General features: G+C 63.1%; 1 protein-coding gene across 2 annotated transcripts; it reads right to left on the bottom strand.

Annotated features, from left to right (window-relative positions):
* Positions 1 to 55: 55 nt before the first annotated feature.
* MARK4 (microtubule affinity regulating kinase 4) lies at positions 56 to 24,932 on the bottom strand. Of its 2 annotated transcripts, none has more exons than XM_069879226.1 (18): positions 24,812 to 24,928; positions 21,538 to 21,735; positions 19,297 to 19,350; positions 19,141 to 19,189; positions 18,628 to 18,693; positions 18,283 to 18,353; positions 17,743 to 17,799; positions 14,727 to 14,963; positions 11,214 to 11,333; positions 10,104 to 10,203; positions 8,940 to 9,049; positions 7,218 to 7,341; positions 5,640 to 5,888; positions 4,056 to 4,153; positions 2,573 to 2,827; positions 1,874 to 1,953; positions 1,716 to 1,760; positions 56 to 721 (listed from the first exon to the last, which is right to left on the bottom strand). In XM_069879226.1, exons 1-18 carry the CDS (start codon positions 24,860 to 24,862, stop codon positions 157 to 159), a joined length of 2,529 nt encoding a protein of 842 aa, XP_069735327.1. In that variant the 5' UTR covers positions 24,863 to 24,928; the 3' UTR covers positions 56 to 156. The 2 variants fall into 2 exon arrangements, with proteins under 2 accessions (XP_069735327.1, XP_069735328.1); XM_069879227.1 differs by having other exon boundaries at positions 572 to 721; positions 5,640 to 5,845; positions 24,812 to 24,932.
* Positions 24,933 to 25,086: the final 154 nt, after the last annotated feature.

The raw sequence follows: 25,086 nt of genomic DNA, 5'->3' as shown, positions 1-25,086 counted from the left end.
CTGGCTCCCACCGGAGCCGCCGGCCCTGGCGGTTGGTGCCGAGGAGCCGCGGGCGCTGGGTTCCTCTCTTTATTGGGCTCGGGGGGCACAAACCGGGCTGGAATAACTTAAAAACGTGGTGGGGAGGGGGCGGCGCCGCGGGGCCCAGCGCCGGATTTACAGCTGTACAGGGGGGCGCTGGGACCCCCCCGAGTCCCGGTGGCGCCAGAGCTGGGGGCGTGGGGGCTCCCAGAGAACCCAGGGCCGGAGCCAGCGCCTCCCGGCGTGGTCCCAGCGCCGACAGAGCCCCGGGGGCCGGATCCTGGAGGTCCTCGGGGTGAATCGAAGGGCCGGTGAAGCCGTAGGGGCCGGATCCGGTGAATCCTCGGGTGGTTCTGGTGCCAGCACAGCCCCCGGGGCCAGATCCGGTGAATCCCTCGGCGCTCGCGGCACCGACAGAGCCCTGGGTGCCGGATCCGGTGAATCCCTCGGCGCTCCCGGCACCGACAGAGCCCTGGGTGCCGGATCCGGTGAATCCCTCGGCGCTCCCGGCACCGACAGAGCCCTGGGTGCCGGATCCGGTGAATCCCGCGGTGCTCCCGGCACCGGAGGCGTCGAAGGGTCGAGGCCGAGGGCGGGAAGGGCCGGGGTTGGCGCGAGGCCGGCGCTCGGCAGCCTCACAGCCCCGCGGCCTCCGAGCAGCCGGGGTTCGGCTTCCGCTTGATCCCCAGGTAGATGGCAACTGCGGAGAGAGGGGGGGGACAAGGTGATCCTGGGGGGCACAGGGTCTGGGGGGCAAAGGGGTCTATGGGGCGCAGGGTCTATGGGGCAGGATCTATGGGGCGCAGGATCTATGGGGCAGGATCTATGGGGCGCAGGGTCTATGGGGCAGGATCTATGGGGCGCAGGATCTATGGGGCAGGGTCTATAGGGCGCAGGATCTATGGGGCAGGGTCTATAGGGCGCAGGGTCTACGGGGTAGGGTCTATGGGGGGCAGGATCTATGGGGCAGGATCTATGGGGCGCAGATTCTATGGGCCGCAGGGTCTATGGGGCGCAGGATCTATGGGGCAGAGGATCTATGGGGCATGATCTATGGGGCGCAGGGTCTGTGGGGCGCAGGGTCTGTGGGGCAGGATCTATGGGGCGCAGGGTCTATGGGGCGCAGGGTCTATGGGGCGCAGGGTCTATGGGGCAGGGTCTATGGGGCGCAGGATCTATGGGGCGCAGGGTCTATGGGGCAGGATCTGTGGGGGGCAGGGTCTATGGGGGGCAGGGTCTATGGGGGGCAGGGTCTATGGGGGGCAGGGTCTATGGGGCGCAGATTCTATGGGGCGCAGATTCTATGGGGCGCAGGGTCTATGGGGCGCAGGGCCTATGGGGCAGGGTCTATGGGGGGCAGGATCTATGGGGGGCAGGATCTATGGGGGGCAGGATCTATGGGGCAGGGTCTATGGGGCAGAGGATCTATGGGGCGCAGGGTCTATGGGGCGCAGGATCTATGGGGCAGAGGATCTATGGGGCAGAGGATCTATGGGGCAGAGGATCTATGGGGCGCAGGGTCTATGGGGCGCAGGGTCTATGGGGTAGGATCTATGGGGCGCAGGGTCTATGGGGGGCAGGATCTATGGGGGGCAGGATCTATGGGGGGCAGGATCTATGGGGGGCAGGATCTACGGGGCACAGGATCTATGGGGCAGGATCCATGGGGCAGGATCCATGGGGCAGGGTCTCACCTTGTGATCTCAGATCCCCCGATTCCCTCAGGTTCGTTTGTGACCCTGGACGAGGAGGGAACGAGGTTGGGGGGGGGGCAGCAGCACTGGGGCGGCTCCCGGTAGCCACTGGTGGCTACTGGTGGCCCCTGGGTGGCCCCAGGTGGCCAGTGACTCACGGATCTTGGTGGCCGGCGCGGCCGGGCTGCCCGGGACACAGCGGTTGGAGCTCTGGCGCTTGGAGGGGTCCAGGGTCACCCTGGGGAGGGGGACGGCACGGCTGAAATGGTGGCCACCCCCAGGACTTGGTAGCCACCGTGAGGATTTGGTGGCCACTCGAGGATTTGGTGGCCACGCAAGGACACAGCAAGCACCCCAAGGACATGGTAGCCACCCCAAGGATGTGGTGGCCACCTGAGGACACAGCAGGCACCCTGAGGGCATGGTAGCCACGTGGAGGACATAGTAGCCACCCTGAGGATATGGTGGCCACCCCAAGGATATGGTGGCCACCTGAACACACAACAGGCACCCCAAGGACACAGTGGCCACACAGAGGACATGGTAGCCACACTGAGGATACGGTGGCCACCTGAGGACACAGTAGCCACATCAAGGATGTGGTAGCCACACTAAGGATATGGCGGCCACGTGAGGACACAGCAGGCACCCCAAGGACAAGGTAGCCACCCCAAGGATTTGGTGGCCACATTGAGGATATGGTGGCCACCTGAGGACACAGCAAGCACCCTGAGGACACAGTAGCCACCCCGAGGACCTGGTAGCCACCCCGAGGATATGGTGGCCACCTGAGGACACAGCAAGCACCCCGAGGACAAGGTAGCCACCCCGAGGATTCAGTAGCCCGCGGGACTCACCGTCGCGTGAGCTTGGAGGTGATCTTGCTGAGCAGGGTGGCCGTGGGGCGGGGGCGGCCGTGGGGCTCGGGGGCCGGGGGGGAGCCGGGGGGCCCGTTGCCCGTGGCCGGCGGTGGCCGCGGGGCCCGGTCGCGCACGTGGCCCCCGTGGAAGGTGCTGCGGCCGGCGGAGCCGCGAGCCAAACGGCCCCGGTCCGAGCCCCCGGCCAGAGAGTGGCTCGAGGGGGACGGCGGCGGCACCCGGGGCCCCAGCGAGCTGCCAACAGGGGGGTTAGGGGGCACTTGGGGGGCTGGGGTGGGGGTTAGGGGGCACTTGGGGGGCTGGGGGGGGACTGGGGTGGGGGTTAGGGGGCACTTGGGGGGCTGGGGGGGGTCAGTGGGGGGTTAGGGGGCACTTGGGGGGCTGGGTTGGGGGTTAGGGGGCACTTGGGGGGCTGGGGGGGGTCAGTGGGGGGTTAGGGGGCACTTGGGGGGCTGGGTTGGGGGTCAGTGGGGGGTTAGGGGGCACTTGGGGGGCTGGGTTGGGGGTCAGTGGGGGGTTAGGGGGCACTTGGGGGGCTGGGTTGGGGGTCAGTGGGGGGTTAGGGGGCACTTGGGGGGCTGGGTTGGGGGTTAGGGGGCACTTGGGGGGCTGGGGGGGGTCAGAGGGGGGTTAGGGGGCACTTGGGGGGCTGGGTTGGGGGTCAGAGGGGGGTTAGGGGGCACTTGGGGGGCTGGGTTGGGGGTTAGGGGGCACTTGGGGGGTCAGAGGGGGGTTAGGGGGCACTTGGGGGCATGGGGAGTATCTGTGGGGCAGGGGGCAGCTATAGGGCAGGGGAATCTATAGGGCAGGGGAATCTGTGGGGCTGGGGGAGGGGGATAGGGGGCACTTGTGGGGCAGGGAGGTCACTTGTGGGGCAGGGGGGTTACTTGTGGGGCAGGGGATGCCACTTGTGGGGCAGGGGGGTTACTTGTGGGGCAGGGGGAGGTTACTTGTGGGGTGGTGGAGCTTAATTATGGGGCAAGGGGGTTACTTATGGGGCACAGGAGGTCACTTATGGGGCAGAGAGGTTACTTATGGGGCACAGGAGGTCACTTATGGGGCAGAGAGGTCACTTATGGGGCAGGAGAGGTCACTTATGGGGCACAGGAGATCACTTATGGTATGGGGAGGTTACTTATGGGGCAGGGGGGGTCACTTATGGGGCACAGGAGGTCACTTATGGGGCAGAGAGGTCACTTATGGGGCACAGGAGGTCACTTATGGTATGGGGAGGTTACTTATGGGGCAGGAGAGGTCACTTGTAGGGCACAGGAGATCACTTATGGTATGGGGAGGTTACTTATGGGGCAGGGGGGGTCACTTATGGGGCACATGAGGTCACTTACGGGGCAGGGAGGTTACTTATGGGGCAAGTGGGGTCACTTGTGGGGCACAGGAGGTCACTTGTGGGGCAGGGAGGTTACTTATGGGGCAGCGGGGGTCACTTGTGGGGCAGGGTTACCTGTGGCCGTGGGGCAGCAGCGGGAGCCGCTCGGGCCCGGGGCGCTCGGCGCAGACGTACGTGTTGCGCCGCCCCATGGCGCTGGGGGGCACGTGGGGCTGGGGGGGACAGAATCAGTGGGGCTGCCCCACGGCAACAGCGCCCGGCCCCACAGATACCCCTGCCCCATAGATCCCGCAGACCCATAGATCCCACAGACCCATAGAGCCCCAGCCCCATAGATCCCGCAGACCCATAGATCCCACAGACCCATAGAGCCCCAGCCCCATAGAGCCCCAGACCCATAGATCCCAGAGCACCATAGAGCCCCCAGCCCCATAGATCCCCCAGCCCCATAGATCCCCCAGCCCCATAGATCCCCAACCCCATAGATCCTGCAGACCCATAGAGCCCCAGCCCCATAGAGCCCACAGACCCATAGAGCCCCAGCCCCATAGATCCCACAGACCTATAGATCCCCAGCCCCATAGATCCGCAGCCCCATAGATCCCCAGACCCATAGATCCTGCAGCCCCATAGATCCCGCAGACCCATAGAGCCCCAGCCCCATAGATCCCGCAGCCCCATAGATCCCACAGACCTATAGAGCCCCAGCCCCATAGAGCCCCTGCCCCATATATCCCACAGACCCATAGATCCCGCAGACCCACAGATCCCAGAGCCCCATAGAGCCCCAGCCCCATAGATCCCAGAGCCCCATAGAGCCCCAGCCCCATAGAGCCCACAGCCCCATAGAGCCCTGGCCCCATAGATCCCAGAGCCCCATAGATCCCACAGAAACATAGATCCCCAGCCCCACAGATCCCACAGACCCATAGAGCCCCCAGCCCCATAGATCCTGCAGACCCATAGATCCCCAGCCCCATAGATCCCCAGCCCCGTAGATCCCCAGCCCCGTAGATCCCCCAGCCCCGTAGATCCCCCAGCCCCGTAGATCCCGCAGCCCCGTAGATCCCGCAGACCTGTAGAGCCCCAGCCCCATAGAGCCCGCAGACCCATAGAGCCCCAGCCCCGTAGATCCCCCAGCCCCATAGATCCCGCAGACCCATAGAGCCCCTGCCCCATAGATCCCGCAGCCCCATAGAGCCCCAGCCCCATAGATCCCACAGCCCCATAGATCCTGCAGACCCATAGAGCCCCTGCCCCATAGATCCCGCAGACCCATAGAGCCCCAGCCCCGTAGATCCCCCAGCCCCATAGATCCCGCAGACCCATATATCCCACAGACCTGTAGAGCCCGCAGCCCCATAGAGCCCCTGCCCCATAGATCCCGCAGCCCCATAGATCCCGCAGACCCATAGAGCCCCTGCCCCATAGATCCCGCAGCCCCATAGAGCCCCAGCCCCATAGATCCCGCAGACCCATAGAGCCCCTGCCCCATAGATCCCGCAGACCCATAGAGCCCCTGCCCCATAGATCCCGCAGACCCATAGAGCCCCTGCCCCATAGAGCCCCTGCCCCATAGATCCCGCAGACCCATAGAGCCCCTGCCCCATAGATCCCGCAGACCCATAGATCCCACAGACCCGTAGAGCCCCAGCCCCATAGAGCCCCAGCCCCACAGCCCCCCATCTCCCCACTCACGGTGCTGCTGGGGTCGCGGTGCCGCTCGGGGATCTCGGCCTTGTTGGGGTTGGCCGCGGTGCCGACCATGGGGCTGCCGTGGGGCGCCCCCCGCGCGCCGCCCCCGCCCCCCACGCTGCCCTTGCGCCCCCCGCGCTCCTCCAGCTCCGACGGACCCACACTTGTGGGGCTGCGCTTGGGGGGCGCCGGCAGCGCCGCGGGGCCGCCTGCGGGGCACGACGTGGGGCAGCCGTGGGGCAGGGGCTGGGGCTGAGGGGGACACGGGGGGCAGCACGTGGGGCTGAGGGGCTGCTACGGGGATCCTATGGGGCAGGGTGTGGGGCTGAGGGGTCGCTATGGGGCACGACGTGGGGCTGAGGGGTCGCTGTGGGGCACGACGTGGGGCTGAGGGGTCGCTATGGGGCAGGGGGTCGCTATGGGGCAGGGGTCCCTATGGGGCAGGGTGTGGGGCTGAGGGGCCGCTATGGGGCAGGGGCTGGGGCTGAGGGGTCGCTATGGGGCAGTGTGTGGGGCTGAGGGGTCACTGTGGGGCAGTGTGTGGGGCTGAGGGGTCGCTATGGGGCAGGGTGTGGGGCTGAGGGGTCACTATGGGGCAGGACGTGGGGCTGAGGGGTCGCTGTGGGGCAGGGTGTGGGGCTGAGGGGTCGCTGTGGGGCAGGGTGTGGGGCTGAGGGGCTGCTATGGGGCAGGGGCTGGGGCTGAGGGGTCGCTATGGGGCAGGGGCTGGGGCTGAGGGGTCGCTGTGGGGCAGGGGCTGGGGCTGAGGGATCGCTACGGGGCACGGTGTGGGGCTGAGGGGTGAATGTGGGTCAGGGTGTGGGGCTGAGGGGTGAATGTGGGGTAGGGTGTGGGGCTGAGGGGTCGCTATGGGGCAGGGTGTGGGGCTGAGGGATGGATGTGGGGCAGGGTGTGGGGCTGAGGGGTCGCTATGGGGCAGGGTGTGGGGCTGAGGGGTGAATGTGGGGCAGGGTGTGGGGCTGAGGGGTCGCTATGGGGCAGGGTGTGGGGCTGAGGGGCTGCTATGGGGCAGGGGCTGGGGCTGAGGGGCTGCTATGGGGCAGGGTGTGGGGCTGAGGGGTCGCTGTGGGGCAGGGTGTGGGGCTGAGGGGTCGCTGTGGGGCAGGGTGTGGGGCTGAGGGGTCGCTATGGGGCAGGGTGTGGGGCACTCACAGAAGTCGCTGTGGGGTCTCTATGGGGCAGGGGGTCGCTATGGGGCAGGGTGTGGGGCTGAGGGGTCGTTGTGGGGCGGGATGTGGGGCTGAGAGATCACTATGGGGCAGGGTGTGGGGCTGAGGGGTCGCTATGGGGCAGGGGGTCCCTATGGGTCACTCACAGAAGTCGCTGTGGGGTCTCTATGGGGCAGGGGTCGCTATGGGGCAGGGGTTGCTATGGGGCAGGGGGTCCCTATGGGGCAGGGGGTCGCTATGGGGCAGGGGGTCTCTATGGGGCAGGGGGTCTCTATGGGGCAGGGGGTCGCTATGGGGCAGGGGTCGCTATGGGGCAGGGGGTCTCTATGGGGCAGGGGGTCGCTATGGGGCAGGGGTCGCTATGGGGCAGGGGTCCCTGTGGGTCACTCACAGAAGTCGCTGTGGCGTCGCTGCCGGGGGCCCGAGGGGCCTCTGGAGCCTTTTCCGGGAGCAGCTCGGGAGCCGTTGGCCTCGCTCGGGGCGCGGGAACGACAGCGACTGTCACCAACCTCCCCCTGGGGACACGGGGACACCCCGCGGTGAGGGGACACCGACACGGGGACACCCCAGGGACATGACAGGGGACACGGTGCCACCCTGGGGACACGGGGACGATGGCACGAGGACACCAGGGACACCCCGGAGCGAGGTGACAATGGCATTGGGACAGCCTAGGGACACCCCAGGGACATGGGGACAATGGCACGGGGACACCCAGTGCCACCTCAGGGTGTGGGGACACCCCAGAGTGAGGGGGATAGTGGCACAGGGACACCCCAGGGACATGGGGACAGCAGCACGGGGACACCTGGTGCCACCTCAGGGTGTGGGGACAGCGACACAGGGACACTCGGTGCCACCAGGTGGATCCGTGTCCCCAGGGTGGCACCGTGTGACCCATCGTGTCCCCAGGGTCTGTCCCCATATCCCTGGGGACAGGCTGGATGACGTGATGCCACCCTGGGGACAAGCTGGGTGACAGGGTGCGAGCCCAGGGTGTGGGGACAATGACACAGGGACGCCCAGTGCCACCCTGGGGACACAGTAGGGGGCACAATGTCACCCCAGAGCCAGGCCAGGGGACACGGTGCCACCCCAGGGACATGGGGACGATGGCACAGGGACACCAGTGACACCCTGGGGTGAGGGGACGATGGCACAGGGACATGGGGACAGCCCAGGGTGTGAGGACAATGGCAGAGGGACACTCGGTGCCACCCAGGGGACAGGCTGGGGGACACGGTGCCACCCTGGGGTGTGAGGACAATGGCACAGGGACATCTGGTGACACCGCAGAATGTGGGGACAATACCATGGGGACACCTAGTGCCACCCTGGGGACACAGGAGGGGATATGGTGCCACCCTGGGGACAAGCTGGGTGACATTTGCCACCCTGGGGTGTGGGACAATTGAATGGGGACACCAGTGACACCCTGGGGACACAGGAGGGGACATGGTGCCACCCTGGGGATGTGGGGACAATGGCACAGGGACACCTGATGCCACCCTGGGGACACAGTAGGGGACACGGTGCCACCTCAGAGCGAGGCCAGGGGACATGATGCCACCCTCAGCATGGGACAAGGGACCCAGTGCCACCCTGGGGACACAGCAGGACACACGGTGCCACCCCGGGGCCAGGCTGGGTGACAGGTGCCACCCTGGGGACAGAGCAGGGGACATGATGCCACCCTGGAGACAGGCTGGGTGACAGGTGCCACCCTGGGGACAAGGGGACAGTGACAAAGGGACAGCTGGTGCCACCCTGGGGACAGAGCAGGGGACACGGTGCCACCCTGGGGTGTGAGGACAATGGCACAGGGACACCTGGTGACACCGCAGGATGTGGGGACAATACCATGGGGACACCTAGTGCCACCCTGGGGACACAGCAGGGGACACGGTGCCACCCTGGGGACAAGCTGGGTGACAGGTGCCACCCTGGGGTGTGGGACAATTGCATGGGGACACCAGTGACACCCTGGGGACAAGGGGACAGTGGCAAAGGGACACCTGGTGCCACCCTGGGGACAGAGCAGGGGACACGGTGCCACCCCGGGGCCAGGGGGCCAGTGTCGCAGGGCCAGCGGGTGTCCCCGGTGTCCCCTCACCTGCGGGGCGCGTCCCAGCAGCAGGTAGGTGGCGGTGACCTCGTTGTAGCGCTGGGAGCCCAGGGCGTCGCGGATCTCCTCGCGGCTGTAGCCCATGCCCACCATCACCTCTGCGCGGGGACACGCGGGGGACACCGCGTCACCCACGGGGACCCACAGCGTCACCCACAAGGACCCATGGGGACCCACAGTGTCACCCACAGGGACCCACGGTGTCACCCACGGGGACCCATAGAGAGACCCAAAGGGACCCACGGTGTCACCCACAGCGTCACCCACAAGGACCCACGGGGACCCATAGACAGACCCACAGGGACCCACAGTGTCACCCACAGTGTCACCCATGGAGACCCACAGGGACCCACAGCGTCACCCACAGGGACCCATAGAGAGACCCACAGGGACCCACAGTGTCACCCACGGGGACCCACAGGGACCCACAGTGTCACCCACGGGGACCCACAGCGTCACCCAGAGCGTCACCCACAGTGCCACAGGGACACACAGGGACACACACAGGGACACACAGCAACCCATAGAGAGACCCACAGTGTCACCCACAGTGTCACCCACAGGGACCCATAGAGAGACCCACAGGGACCTACAGTGTCACCCACAGGGACCCACGTGGACCCACAGCGTCACCCACGGGGACCCACAGGATCCCACAGGGACCCACAGCGTCACCCACAGGGACCCACAGCAACCCATAGAGAGACCCACAGGGACCCACGGTGTCACCCACAGTGTCACCCACAGTGTCACCCATGGAGACCCACAGAGACCCACAGCGTCACCCACGGGGACCCCAGAGGGACCCACAGTGTCACCCACGGAGACCAACAGGGACCCACAGAGTGACCCCACAGCGGGACCCACGGAGACCCGCAGCGTCACCCACAGGGACCCCACAGTGTGACCCACGGAGACCCACAGCATCACCCACAGTGTCACCCACAGCGTCACCCACCGAGACCCACGGGGACCCTACAGCATGACCCTCAGGGACCCACAGAGACCCACGAGGACCCACAGGGACCCACAGCGTGACCCATACAGCCCCACATCGTCCCCCCCCAGCCCCACATCGTCCCCCCCACAGCCCCACGGCGTGTCCCTGTCCCCACGGTGTCCCCCCCAGCCCCACGGCGTGTCCCCCCTCACCGATGCGCTGGGCGTCCCCCAGGTCCTCCTCGGGCTCCCGGTACGGCCGCAGCTCGTCCCCCTCGTAGCCGATGTTGAGCCACTTGTCCTTCATGATTTGCTGGGACACAAACGGCACGTGGGGACACGGGGACACCCAGAGCAACGCGGGGGCCACCAGGAGCCACACAGGGGGACCACGAGCAACACGGGGGCCACCACGGGTGATGTAGGTGGAACAGGGGCCACTGGGAGCCACCAGGAGCAACAATGGGGCCACCAGGAGCAACTCAGATGCCACCATGGGTGATGTGGGTGGCACAGGGGCCACCGGGGGCAAGGTGCAGGCCACTAGGGGCCACACAGGGGGACAAGGAGCAACAGAGGGGCCACCCGGAGCTACATAGGGGCCACCAAGGGTGATACGGGTGGCACAGGGGCCTCCAGGGCAACGTGGGGGCCACCAGGAGCCACATAGGGGGACCAGGAGCAACGTGGGGGGCCACCAAGGGCGATGTGGGTGGCACGGGGGCCACCAGGAGCCATGTGGGGGCCACCAGGGGCAAAGCGGGGGCCACCAGGGGCCACATCGGGGGACCAGGAGCAACAGAGGGGCCACCAAGGGTGATGTGAGCAGCACAGGGGCCACCAGGAGCAACATGGGGCCACCAGGAGCCACATATAGGGGGACCAGGAGCTAGGTGGGGGCCACCACAGGGGATGGAGGTGGCACAGGGGCCACCAGGAGCAATGCGGGTGCCACCAGGAGCAACAGAGGGGCCACCAGGAGCAACAGAGGGGCCACCAGGAGCTACGTGGGGGCCACCAAGGGTGATGTGGGTGGCACAGAGGCCACCAGGAGCCACGTGCGGGCCACCAGGAGCCACGTGCGGGCCACCAGGAGCCACGTGGGGGCCACCACGGGTGATGTAGGTGGAACATGGGCCATTGGAAGCAGCGCAGGGGCCACCAGGAGCTGCGTGGGGGCCACCAGGAGCCACGCGGGGGCCACCACGGGTGATGTGGGTGGCACAGGGGCCACTAGGAGTGACATAGATGCCACTATGGGTGATGTAGGTGGCACAGGGACCACCAGGAGCAGCGTGGGGCCCACCGGGAGCCCCTCCTCACCTCGAGCGTGCAGCGCTTGGCCGGGTTGAGCACGAGGAAGCGGCGCAGGATGTTCTCGCAGTCGGTGGACATGTAGAAGGGCACCCGGTACTTGCCGCGCAGAACTCGCTCCCGCAGCTCCTGCGGCGACAACCAGGCCGGGAGCGGCCGTGGGGCGGGCGCCGTGGGGCACAGAGACCGCTCGCCGCCCCACAGCCAGCCCCACGGCGGCCAGGCCCAGCCCCACGGCGCAGGGAGGCTCCAAAGGGACCGGAACGGGTTGGATTCCACCACTCGCTTCTCCTCCACCACTCACTTCTACGATTCCGCTATTTCCACGATTCCATCCCTAACTCCTACGACTCCATCACTTCCTACTACTCCACCACCACCTTCGTCCACGACTCCACCACCACCTTCGTCCACGACTCCACCACCACCTTCGTCCACGACTCCACCACCAACTTCTACGTTTCCACAATTTCCATGATTTCACCATCTCTTCTACGAAGATTCCACCGCTCCTTCCACGACTCTTCCACCACTTCTTCCACGACAACTCCACCACTCCTTCCACCACTATTTCCACGAGTCAATAATTCACTCCTGCAACTCCATAACTTCTTCTGCGATCCCATAACCAACTTCTTCTGTGATCCCATAACCAACCAACTTCTTCTGCGATCCCATAACCAACCAACTTCTTCTGCGATCCCATAACCAACCAACTTCTTCTGCGATCCCATAACCAACCAACGTCTTCTGCGATCCCATAACCAACTAACGTCTTCTGCGATCCCATAACCAACTAATGTCTTCTGCGATCCCATAACCAACCAACTTCTTCTGCAATCCCATAACCAACCAACGTCTTCTGCGATCCCATAACCAACCAACTTCTTCTGCGATCCCATAACCAACCAACTTCTTCTGCGATCCCATAACCAACTAACGTCTTCTGCGATCCCATAACCAACTAACGTCTTCTGCGATCCCATAACCAACTAACGTCTTCTGCGATCCCATAACCAACTAACGTCTTCTGCGATCCCATAACCAACTAACTTCTTCTGCGATCCCATAACCTCTTCTGCAATCCCATAAGCAACGTCTTCTGCGATCCCATCCCCTCCACAATTCCATCATCCCTTCCATGATTCCATTTTCTACGATCCCACCACTTCCCACGACTCCATCATCACTTCTACGATTCCATCACTCCCTTCTACGATTCTATCAGTTCCTGCGACTCCACTACTTCACTTCTACGATTCCGTCACCAGCTTCTACGACTCCTTAATTTCCACGGCTCCTTCACTTCCACGACTCGACCACTTCCTATGATTCCACCACTTCATTTCCATGATTCCATCATCATTTCCTACAATTCCACCACTCAGCTCTACTACTCCGTAACTAACTTCTGATTCCATAAGAAACTTCTATGACTCCATAATTCACCTCTACAACTCCATAACTTCTTCTACAATTCCACAACTAACTCCTTCATTCATTTCTATGACTCCTGAATAATTTCTACAACTCTTGAATAATTAATTTCCACGACTCCGTAACTAATTTCCACGACTCTGTAACTAACTCCTTCATCCATTCCCACAACTCCTTCATTGATTTCTATGACTGATTCCGTCATTTCCATAATTCCATCTCCTCTACAACTCCACAACTAACTTCCCATCATTTTCTACGATTCCACCGCTAACAACTTCTATGATCTCATCACTAAACTTCTACGATGATTCCACCACCCTCTTCCGCGATGATTCCATCCCTAACTTTTACGACTCCACCATCCCTTCCACGACTCCTTCCTTCCATTTCCGCAACTCCCTCCTTCACTTTCTACGATTGATTCCATCACTATTCCTACAAGTCCATAACTTCTTCTACGATTCCATCACTCACTTCTACAATTCCATCATTCGTTTCTATGGTTCCATCATTCACCTCAACGATTCCATAACTCACTTCTAAGACTCCATCCCTTCCACGATCCCACCACTCACTTCTATGATCCCATAACTTCTTCTACAATTCCATAACTAACCAACTTCTACAATTCCATAACTAACTAAGGAACTAACTTCAACGATTCCATAACTAACTACCTAACTTCTACGATTCCATAACTAACTCCTTCATTCATTTCTACGACTCCTTCACTCATTTCGAGGACTCCATAACTAACTCCTACGGCTCCATAACTTCTTCTACGATCCCACCACTCACTTCCACGATCCCACCACTCACTTCCACGATTCCCTAACTTCTACAGCCCCGCAGCTTCCTCTAAGGCCCCACAACAACTTCCACGGCCCCGCGGCTTCTTCTATGATTCCCTAACTTCCACGGCCCTGCAACTACTTCCCTGGCCATGCAACTACTTCCACGATTTCCTAACTTCAACGGTCCCGCAGCTTCTTCCACAATTCCCTAACTTCCACGGCCAAAAGTCTTCTTCCACGGTCCAGCGGTTTCTTCCACGGCTCCCTAACATCTATGGCCCCGCAGCTCCTTCCACGATTCCCTAACTTCCACAGCCCCGCGGCTTCTTCCACAATTCCCTAACTTCCACGGCTCCTTCCACGATTCCCTAACTTCCACGACTCCTTCCACGATTCCCTAACTTCCACGACTCCTTCCACGATTCCCTAACTTCCACAGCCCCGCAGCTTCTTCCACAACTCCCTAACTTCCAGGGCTCCGCAGCTTCTTCCACAATTCCCTAACTTCCACGGCCCCGCGGCTTCTTCCAAGGCTCCACAGCCTCTTCCACGATTCCCTAACTTCTATGGCCCCGCAGCTTCTTCCACCATTCCCTAACTTCCACTGCCCCACGGCTTCTTCCACGATTCCCTAACTTCCACGTCTCTGCGGCTCCTTCCACGATTCCCTAACTTCCACGGCCCCACGGCTTCTTCCACGATTCCCTAACTTCCACGTCTCTGCAGCTCCTTCCACGATTCCCTAACTTCCAAGGCCCCGCGGCTTCTTCTACGATTCCCTAACTTTCATGGCCCCGCGGCTTCTTCCACGGCCCCCTGGCTTCTTCCACGATTCCCTAACTTCCATGGCCCCGCGGCTTCTTCCATGGCCCCACGGCTTCTTCCATGATTCCCTAACTTCCATGGCCCCACGGCTTCTTCCACGGCCCCGCGGCTTCTTCCTCGATTCCCTAACTTCTATGGCCCCGTGGCTTCTTCCATGGCCCCACGGCTTCTTCTACAATTCCCTAACTTCCACGGCCCCACAGCTTCTTCCACGATTCCCTAACTTCCACGGCTTCTTCCACGATTCCCTAACTTCCACGGCTTCTTCCACGATTCCCTAACTTCCATGGCCCTGCAGCTTCTTCCACAATTCCCTAACTTCTATGACCCCACAGCTTCTTCCACGGCTTCTTCCACGGCTCCTTCCACAGCTCCTTCCACGGCCCCACAGAACCATCCCCGGTGCCGCCCACGGCCATGGGTCCCCCCCGGCTCCGTCCCCAACCCTGGATCCCGTCCCCACCTTGAGGTTGTGTCCGTCGAAGGGCAGGGAGCCGCTGACGAGCGTGTAGAGGATGACCCCCAGGCTCCAGATGTCGACCTCGGGGCCGTCGTACTTCTTGCCCTGGAAGAGCTCGGGGGCGGCGTAGGGGGGGGACCCGCAGAAGGTGTCCAGCTTCGAGCCCAGCGTGAACTCGTTGCTGAAGCCAAAGTCGGCGATTTTGATGTTGGCGTCGGCGTCCAGGAGAAGGTTCTCCGCCTGCGGGGACACCAGCATGGGGACCGCACGATGGGGACACCAGGTCTAGGATGGGGACAGTGTGATGGGGACAGGGGCTGAAGGACAGGGACCAGGGTGGAGGGATGGGGACACCACGATGGGGACACCAGGTCTAGGATGGGGACAGTGTGATGGGGACACCACCACGGGGACAGGGGCTGAAGGACAGGGACCAGGGTGGAGGGATGGGGACAGCACGATGGGGACAGGGACCAAGGTGGAGGGATGGGGACAGCACGATGGGGACACCATCTAGGATGGGGACACCAAGACAGGGACACCAGGTCTAGGATGGGGACAGCACAATGGGGACACCAGGTCTGCGATGGGGACAGCACGATGGGGACAGGGGCTGAAGGACAGGGACCAGGGTGGAGGGATGGGGACAGCACGATGGGGACACCAGGTCTAGGATGGGGACAGCACGATGGGGACAGCACGATGGGGACAGCACGATGGGGACAGCACGATGGGGACAGCACGATGGGGACAGCACGATGGGGACAGGGACCAGGGTGGAGGGATGGGGACACCACGATGGGGACAGGGACCAGGGTGGAGGGATGGGGACAGCACAATGGGGACACCAGGTCTAGGATGGGGACACCACGATGAGGACAGGGGGCGAAGGACAGGGACCAGGGTGGAGGGATGGGGACATCATCTAGGATAGGGACACCAAGACAGGGACACCAGGTCCAGGATGGGGACCGTGTCCAGGATGGGGACACCACGAAGGGGACAGGGACCAGGGTGGAGGGGTGGGGACAGCGTGATGGGGACACCACCATGGGGACATCATGACGGGGACAGGGGCTGAGGGACAGGGACCACGGTGGAGGGATGGGGACAATGCGATGGGGACGTCTAGGATGGGGACACATCTAGGATGGGGACCCCAAGATGGTGACTATGTCCACGACGGGGACATCATGATAGGGATGCCACAAGGGGGATGCCAAGTCTAGGATGGGGACACCAAGACAGGGACACCATGATGGGGACCCCACATCTAGGTTAGGGACGCTGCGACGGGGACACCACGATGGGGACCACATCCAGGAAAGGGACGCCACATCTACGATAGGGACGTCGTGACAGGGACACCATGATGGGGACCACGTCCAGGATGGGGACAACACGACAGGGACGCCGCGATGGGGACATCACGTCTAAGATAGGAGCATGTCAAGGATGGGGACACCGTGATGGGGCTGCCATGTCTACAATGGGGACACTGTGACAGGGAGGCCACAATGGGGACGTCACATCTAGGATGGGGACACCAGGATGAGGACCACATCCACGATGGAGACGCCAGGACGGTGATGTCGTGATGAGGAGCACATCCAGGATGGGGACACCACATCTACGATAGGGATGGCACGTCCAGGACAGGGACACCAAGATGGGGACACCACGATGGGGACCACGTCCAGGATTGGAACCGTGTCCAGGATAGGGACACTGCGATGGGGACACCATCCGTGATGGGGACACCATGACAGGGACACTGCAACCAACAAGGATGCTGCAATGGGGACGCAACGTCTAGGATGGGGACGTCATGATGGGGACACCGCGATGGGGACACCAAGTCTAGGACAGGGACACCACGTCTAGGATGGGGACGATGTGATGGGGACACCACAACGGGGACCACGTCCACAATGGGGACACCAAGATGAGGACCATGTCCAGCATGGGGATGCCGTGACAGGGACACTGCGACAGGGATGCCACATCTAGGAGAGGGACACCAAGATGGTGTCACCACGATGGGGAAGCCACATCTAGGTTAGGGACACCATGTCCAGGATGGAGATGCCATGATGGTGACTACGTTCAGGATGGGGACACCATGACAGGGACGCCAGGATGGGGACCATGTCCAGGATGGGGACCCCACATCTAGGATAGGGACACCAAGACAGTGACACCACGATAGGGACACTGCGATGGGGACCACAGCGGCAAAAGGGACACCACATCTAGGACACCACATCTAGGACACCACATCTAGGATGGGGACACCAAGCTGGGGACCATGGCCAGGATGGGAACACCACATCTAGGATGGGGACACCATGACAGGGACGCCACAATGGGGACACTGAGATGGGGACACCACAATGGGGACGCCGCGTCTAGGATGGGGACACCACGATGGGGACCACGTCCAGGATGGGGACACCAGGATGGTGACAATGTTCAGGATGGGGACGCTGTGACAGGGACAGTGTCCAGGATGGGGACACCAGGATGGGGACAACATGACGGGGACCGTGTCCAGGATGGGGACACCACAACCGGGACCGTGTCCACGATGGAGATGCTGCAATGGGGACGTCCAGGATGAGGACATGGCAATGGGAACCATGTTCAGGATGGGGACACTGTGACAGGGACACTACAACCGATGGGGACACCACATCTAGCACAGGGACACCGAGACAGTGATGCCACGATAGGGACGCGGCGACGGGGACCAGGGCTGCAACAGGGATGCCACGTCTAGGACAGGGACACCACGAGGGGGACATCAAGACGGGGATGTCACGTCTGGGATGGGGACACCAAGACAGGGAAACCACGATGGGGACACCGCGATGGGGACCACATCCTGGATGGGGACCGTGTCCAGGATGGGGACAACATGACAGGGACGCCACGATGGGGACACCACATCTAGGATGGGGACACCAAGATGGGGACCATGGCCAGGATGGGGACACCAAGACGGGGACCGAGCTCCCACCTTGAGGTCGCGGTGGACGATGTTCTTCTGGTGACAATAGTGCACGGCCGACACGATCTGGGGACACGGGGACATCAGCGGCCACCCAGGGGGCCCCAGACACCCCAAAACACCCCCAGACCCCCCCCAAACCCCCCTCAGATCCCACCAGACCCCCCTAAGACACCCCCAGGACACCCCAAAACCCCTCCAGACTCCCCAAGACCTCCAGAATCCTCAACTCCCACCCCCAGACCCTCCCTCAGTGCCCCCAGATCCCCCAAGACCCCTCCAAGACCCCCAGACCCCCCAAAACCCCTGCAGACCTTTCCAAGACCCTCCCAGACCCCCCCAAGTGCCCCCAGACCCCCAAAACACCTCCAGACTCCCCCCAAAGACCCCCCAAAACCCCCCAGAAGCCCAAAAAGCCCCCCAACCCCCCTCAAAACCCCCCCAGCCCCATCCCAGATCCCCCCAAAGCCCCCCCAGACACTCCAACCTCCCCCTAGACCCCCCCCCAGTGCCCCTAGACCCCCCCAAGACCCCCCCAGACCCCCCCACCTGTCGGAACTTGGCTCGCGCCTCCTTCTCCTTCATGCGCCCGTGAGACACCAGGTAATCGAACACCTCACCTGGGCACAGGTTGGGGGGGGGGGGGGGCACAGGTGAGACACCCCCCCCCCCCCACCAAACCCACCCCCCCAGAGCCAAATCCCTCCTTTCTGACCCCAAAAACATGAGAGGGGGTCTCAAAGTTGAGGGTGGGGGTGTCTCAGACTACAAGGGGGTGGTCTAAGAGTTGGGGGGGGTCTAAGAGTTGGGGGGGGGGTCTAAGAGTTGGGGGGGGGGGTCTCAGCCCTATATTTGGGGGGGGTTGTCTCAGATTTTGGGGGGGGGGTGTCTCACCTGCGCTCGCATATTCCATCACCAGGTAAAGTGTTTTCTCAGTCTCGATAACCTCGAAGAGCTTCACTGGGTTTGGGGGGGGCGGGGGGGGGGGCAGGGTCAGGGACCCCTGAAACCCCTCCGCAGAATTCCTGGCGGCCCCCCAACCCCCCCCCCCATCCCCTTCTTCCCCCAGTGCCCCCCCAAACCCCCCACCCCCAGTGAACCTCCAACACCCCCAGTGATCCCCTCAGTGCCCCCCAGGCCCCCCCAAACCCTCCCAATGCCCCCCAACCTCCCCAGCGACCCCCCCAAAGCCCCCAGTGCCCCCCCCAAACCTCCCAGTGAGCCTCCAGAACCCCCCTAATGACCCCCCCAAAATCCCCAGTGACCCCCCAAACTCCCCCAGTGCCCTCCAAACCCCCCCAGTGACCCCCCCAAACCCCTTCAAACTCCCCGTGACGCCCCCAATCCCCAATATCCACCTCAACCCCCCCCATCTCCCCAGTGCCCCCCCCTTTTCACCCCCCTCACCGATGTTGGGGTGATTCAGCCCCTTCATGATCCGAACTTCCCGGAAAAGCTGGGGGGGGGGGGGTTGGAGAGGTAACAGAGGTGTGAGGGAGGGCTGGGGACCCCCCCCTGCACCCAGGACCCCCCCCCCCAACCTTGCTCCCAGAACCCCCCCACCTTCTGCAGGCTCGTGGGGTTCAGCTGCGTCTTGTCGATGATTTTTATGGCGACCTGAGAGGAAAAAGCGGGGGGGGGGTAAGGGCGCAGGCAACCCTGGGACCCCAGTTTCCCCCCCTAGTTCTCCCCCAGGACCCCCAGTTCCACCCCAGAACCCCCAATTCCACCCCCAGGACCCCCATTTCCCCCCTAATTCCATCCCAGGACCCCCATTTCCTCCCCCAGGACCCCCATTTCCCCACCCCAATTCCTCCCCAGGACCCCAATTCCTCCCCCATCCCACCCCAGGACCCCCAGTTCCTCCCCAGGACCCCCATTCCTCCCCCCCATCCCACCCCAGGTCCCCCATTTCACCCCTAATTCCATCCCAGGACCCCCAATTCCCCCCCAGGACCCCCATTACCCCCCCATCCCACCCCAGGACCCCTAACTCCTCCCCAGGACCCCCATTCCTTCCCCCCATCCCACCTCAGGACCCCCATTTCCCCCCCCCATTCCCCCTCAGGACCCCCCATTTCCCTCCAATTCCCCCCCAGGACCCCCAGTTCCCCCCCCATCCCACCCCAGGACCCCCATTGCCCCCCCCAGGACCCCCAGTTCCCTCCCCATCCCACCCCAGGACCCCCGTTGCCCCCCCATTCCACCCCAGGGCCCCCAATTCCTCCCCCCTATCCCACCGCAGGACCCCCAATTCCACCCCCCCCATCCCACTCCAGGACCCCTAATCCCCCAATTCCCCCCCCACCCCACCCCAGGACCCCCATTCCTTCCCCCCATCCCACCCCAGGACCCCTAATTCCTCCCCAGGACCCCCATTTCCCCCCCCATTCCCCCTCAGGACCCCCCATTTCCCCCCAGTTCCCCCCCAGAACCCCCATTTCACCCCTAATTCCATACCAGGACCCCCATTTCCCCCCTCAGTTCCTCCCCAGGGCCCCAATCCCCCCCCAATTCCACCCCAGGAATCCTAGTTCCACCCCCACGACCCCCATTTCCCCCCCATCCCACCCCAGGCCCCCCAATTCCTCCCCAGGACCCCCATTCCTCCCCCCTATCCCACCCCAGGACCCCCAATTCCCCCCAGGACCCCCAGTTCCCTCCCCATCCCACCCCAGGACCCCCATTTCCCCCCCCAGGACCCCCATTTCTCCCCCCCATCCCACCCCAGGACCCCTAATTCCTCCCCAGAACCCCCATTCCTCCCCCCCATCCCACCCCAGGACCTCCATTTCCCCCCCAGGACGCCCCCATTTCCCTCCCAGAACCCCCATTTCACCCCTAATTCCATCCCAGGACCCCCATTTCCCCTCCCATCCCACCCCAGGACCCCCAATTCCTCCCCAGAACCCCCAATTCCTCCCCCCCATCCCACCCCAGGAACCCCATTTCTGCCCCCACTTTCCCCCTCAGGGCCCCCAATTCCCCCCCCATTCCACCCCAGGACCCCCAATTCCCACCCAGGACCCCCCACTTCCCCCAATTCACCCACAGGCCCCCCATTTCACCCCTAATTCCATCCCAGGACCCCCATTTTCCCCCCCATCCCACCCCAGGACCCCCATTTCCTCCCCAGGACCCCCATTTCCTCCCCCCGATCCCACCGCAGGACCCCCATTTCCTCCCCAGGACCCCTAATTCCCCCCCCAGTTCCACCCCAGGACCCCCATTTCCTCCCCAGGACCCCTAATTCCCCCCCCAGTTCCACCCCAGGACCCCCAGTTCTCCCCCCAGGACCCCCAGTTCCCCCCCCATCCCACCTCAGGACCCCCATTTCACCCCCAGGACCTCATTGCCCCCCCCATCCCACCCCAGGACCCCCATTTCCACCCCCAGGACCCCCATTTCCACCCCATCCCACCCCAGGACCCCCATGGCCCCCCCCAGGACCCCCATTTTCCCCCCCATCCCACCCCAGGACCCCTAATTCCTCCCCAGGACCCCCATTCCTCCCCCCCATCCCACCCCAGGACCCCCATTTCCCCCCCAGAACCCCCATTTAACCCCTAATTCCACCCCAGGAACCCCATTTCCCTCCCAGAACCCCCATTTCCCCCCCCCCAATTCCTACCCAGGGCCCCAATTCCCCCCCCAATTCCTCCCCAGGGCCCCCATTTCCCCCCCCAGGACCCCCATCACCCTTCTATTCCCCCTCAAGACCCCCATTTCCCCCCCCCATTCCCCCTCAGGCCCCCCAATTCCCCCTCCCAGGACCCCCCCAGGCCCCCCCGATCCCCCCCTGACCTCTCGGCCGGTGAGGATGTGCCGGGCCAGCTTGACCTTGGCGAAGTTGCCCTTGCCGATGGTTCTCAGGAGCCGGTAGTTGCCCACGTGGGGCTGCTCCTCGGGGCACGAGGCGATGGAATTGCGGCACCGAGCCCCCAGCGAGCGGCTCGACCAGCCCGAGCCCTTCTCCGAGCGGCTGCCCCCCAGGCCCGACACCTGGGGGGGGTGGGGAGAGACAGGTGAGACAACCCCCCCCCCCAAAAAAAAACCTCATCACAGCAGTGTTTGGTGCCGCTGAGAACCCCCAAACTCATCACACAAGTGACTTGAGCGGCTGAGAACCCCCAAACCTCAGCACAGCAGTGACCCCCCCCAACTCATCACAGCAGCGAGTGGGGTGCTGAGACCCCCCCAAACTCATCACAGCAGTGAGAGAGGGGGCTGAGACCCCCCAAACTCATCACAGCAGTGACCCCCCCCCAACTCATCACAGCAGTGAGAGGAGGCTGAGATCCCCCCCAACTCATCACAGCAGTGACCCCCCCCAACTCATCACAGCAGTGAGACAGGAGGCTGAGACCCCCCCCAATTCATCACAGCAGTGAGTGGAAGGCTGAGACCCCCCCCAACTCATCACAGCAGTGAGAGAGGAGGCTGAGACCCCCCCAATTCATCACAGCAGTGAGAGAGGGGGCTGAGACCCCCCAAACTCATCACAGCAGTGACCCCCCCAACTCAACACAGCAGTGAGAGAGTAGGCTGAGACCCCCCCCAATTCATCACAGCAGGGAGAGAGGGGGCTGAGACCCCCCCAAACTCATCACAGCAGTGACCCCCCCAACTCATCACAGCAGCGAGTGGGGTGCTGAGACCCCCCCAACTCATCACAGCAGTGACCCCCCCAACTCATCACAGCAGTGAGAGAGGGGGCTGAGACCCCCCCAAACTCATCACAGCAGTGACCCCCCAACTCATCACAGCAGTGAGAGAGGGGGCTGAGAGCCCCCCCAACTCATCACAGCAGTGAGAGAGGGGGCTGAGACCCCCCCAATTCATCACAGCAGTGAGAGAGGGGGCTGAGACCACCCCCCGCAGTTAACTGGACCCCCCTCCCTCTCCGGTTTAACCAGTTCCCCACCAGTTTAACCCCCCCTACACCCCCAGTTTAACCAGTCCCCCGCAATTTAACCAGTTCCCCCCCCAGTTTAACCCCCCATCCCTCTCCAGTTTAAGCAGCACCCCCCCCTCCATTCTAACCAGTCCCCCCCCCAGTTTAACTGGACCCACTGCCCCTCCCTCTCCAGTTTAACCAGTTCCCCCCTCCCTCCCCAGTTTAACCAGTCCCCCACACAGTCTAACCAGACCCCCCCAGCTTAACTAGTTCCCCTCCAGTATAACCCCCCCTCCAGTTTAACCAGTCCCATACCAGTATAACCAGTCCCCCCCCAGGTTTAGCCAGTTCCCCCCCAGTTTAACCCCCCTCCCTCTCCAGTATAACCAGTCCCTCCCAGAATAACCACTACCCCCCCCCAGTTTAACTGGAACCCCCTCCCTCTCCAGTATAACCAGTTCCCCCAGTTTAACCAGTCGCCCCAAGTTTAACCAGTCGCCCCCACCCCCAGTTTAACCCCCCTCAGTTTACCTGGACCCCCTTCCCTCTCCAGTTTAACCCCTCACTCTCCAGTATAACCAGTCCCCCCCCAATATAACCAGTGCCCCCCAGTTCAACCAGTTCCCCCTCTCTCTCCAGTTTAACCAGTCGCCCTCCCAGTTTAACTGGACCCACTGTCCCTCCCTCTCCAGTTTAACCAGTTCTCCTCTCCCAGTTTAACCCCTCCCTCTCCAGTTTAACCAGTTCCTCCCAGTATAACCAGTCCCCCCCAGTTAATCCCTCCCTCTCCAGTATAACCAGCCCCCCCAGTTTAACCAGTCCCCCCCAGTTTAATCCCTCCCTCTCCAATATAACCAGTCCCTCCCAGTTTAACCAGTCCCCCAAGCTTAATCCCTCCCTCCCCAGTATAACCAGTCTCCCCCCATATAACCAGTCCCACCCCCCAGGTTAACCAGTCCCCCCCCCAGTTCAGCTGGACCCCCCTCTCTCTCCAGTCTAACCAGTCCCCTCCCAGTTTAACTGGACCCACTGCCCCTCCCTCTCCAGTTTAACCAGTTCCCCCCTCCCTCTCCAGTATAACCAGTGCTCCCCAGTATAACCAGCCCGTCCTAGTTTCACCAGTCCTCCCCCAGTTCCCCCCTCCCTCTCCAGTATAACCAGTGCCCCCCCAGTTCAACTGGACCCCCCTCTCTCTCCAGTCTAACCAGTCCCCTCCCAGTTTAACTGGACCCACTGCCCCTCCCTCTCCAGTATAACCAGTGCCCCCCCAGTTCAACCAGTGCCCCCCCCAGTTCAACTGGACCCCCCTCTCTCTCTCTCCAGTCTAACCAGTCCCCTCCCAGTTTAACTGGACCCACTGCCCCTCCCTCTCCAGTATAACCAGTTCCCCCCTCCCTCTCCAGTATAACCAGTGCCCCCCCAGTTCAACCAGTGCCCCCCCCAGTTTAACTGGACCCCCCTCTCTCTCCAGTCTAACCACTCCCCTCCCAGTTTAACTGGACCCACTGCCCCTCCCTCTCCAGTTTAAACCAGTTCCCCCCTCCCTCTCCAATACAACCAGTCCTCCCCAGTATAACCAGTCCCTCCTAGTTTCTCCAGTACCCCCCAGTTAATCCCTCCCTCTCCAGTATAACTAGTGCCCCCCCAGTTCAACCAGTGCCCCCCCAGTTCAACCAGTGCCCCCCTCTCTCTCTCCAGTCTAACCAGTCCCCTCCCAGTTTAACTGGACCCACTGCCCCTCCCTCTCCAGTTTAACCAGTTCCCCCCTCCCTCTCCAGTATAACCAGTCCTCCCCAGTATAACCAGTCCCACCCCCCAGGTTAACCAGTGCCCCCCAGGTTAACCAGTCCTCCTCCCAGTTTAACTGGACCCACTGCCCCTCCCTCTCCAGTATAACCAGTTCCCCCCTCCCTCTCCAGTATAACCAGTGCCCCCCCAGTTCAACCAGTGCCCCCCCCAGTTTAACTGGACCCCCCTCTCTCTCCAGTCTAACCAGTCCCCTCCCAGTTTAACTGGACCCACTACCCCTCCCTCTCCAGTTTAACCAGTTCCCCCCTCCCTCTCTAGTCTAACCAGCCCCCCCCACTCCAACCAGCCCCCCCCCACTAACCAGCGCCCCCCTCCCAGTCTAACCAGTCCCTCTCCAGTCTCCCCAGTCCCCCCAGTTACCCCCCCGCTCACCGTCTCCGCGTTCCGCTCGTTCCCCGCCGCCAGGGCGGAGCGGGACGACATCGCGGCCCCTTTTTTTTGGGGGGGGGGGGGGGGGCCTGGGGGGCTCGGGGGTTACCCGCAGGACATGGCGCTGGGGGCGGCCATGGCGGGGGGGGGGGGGGGGAACCGGGGCCGCCGACCGGAACCGGAAGTGGCCCCCGGGGCTGCTTTAGCCACGCCCCCTTTTTTCTTCCCGCCCAGCGACGCGTTGACCTTATAAGGAAATGCACCCGCCCCGCGCGTGC

The sequence above is a fragment of the Phaenicophaeus curvirostris genome, chromosome 34 (genome assembly GCF_032191515.1).
Source record: "Phaenicophaeus curvirostris isolate KB17595 chromosome 34, BPBGC_Pcur_1.0, whole genome shotgun sequence".
NCBI classification, from domain to species: Eukaryota; Metazoa; Chordata; class Aves; order Cuculiformes; family Cuculidae; genus Phaenicophaeus; species Phaenicophaeus curvirostris.
This window is presented reverse-complemented; position numbering and strand designations above follow the sequence as displayed.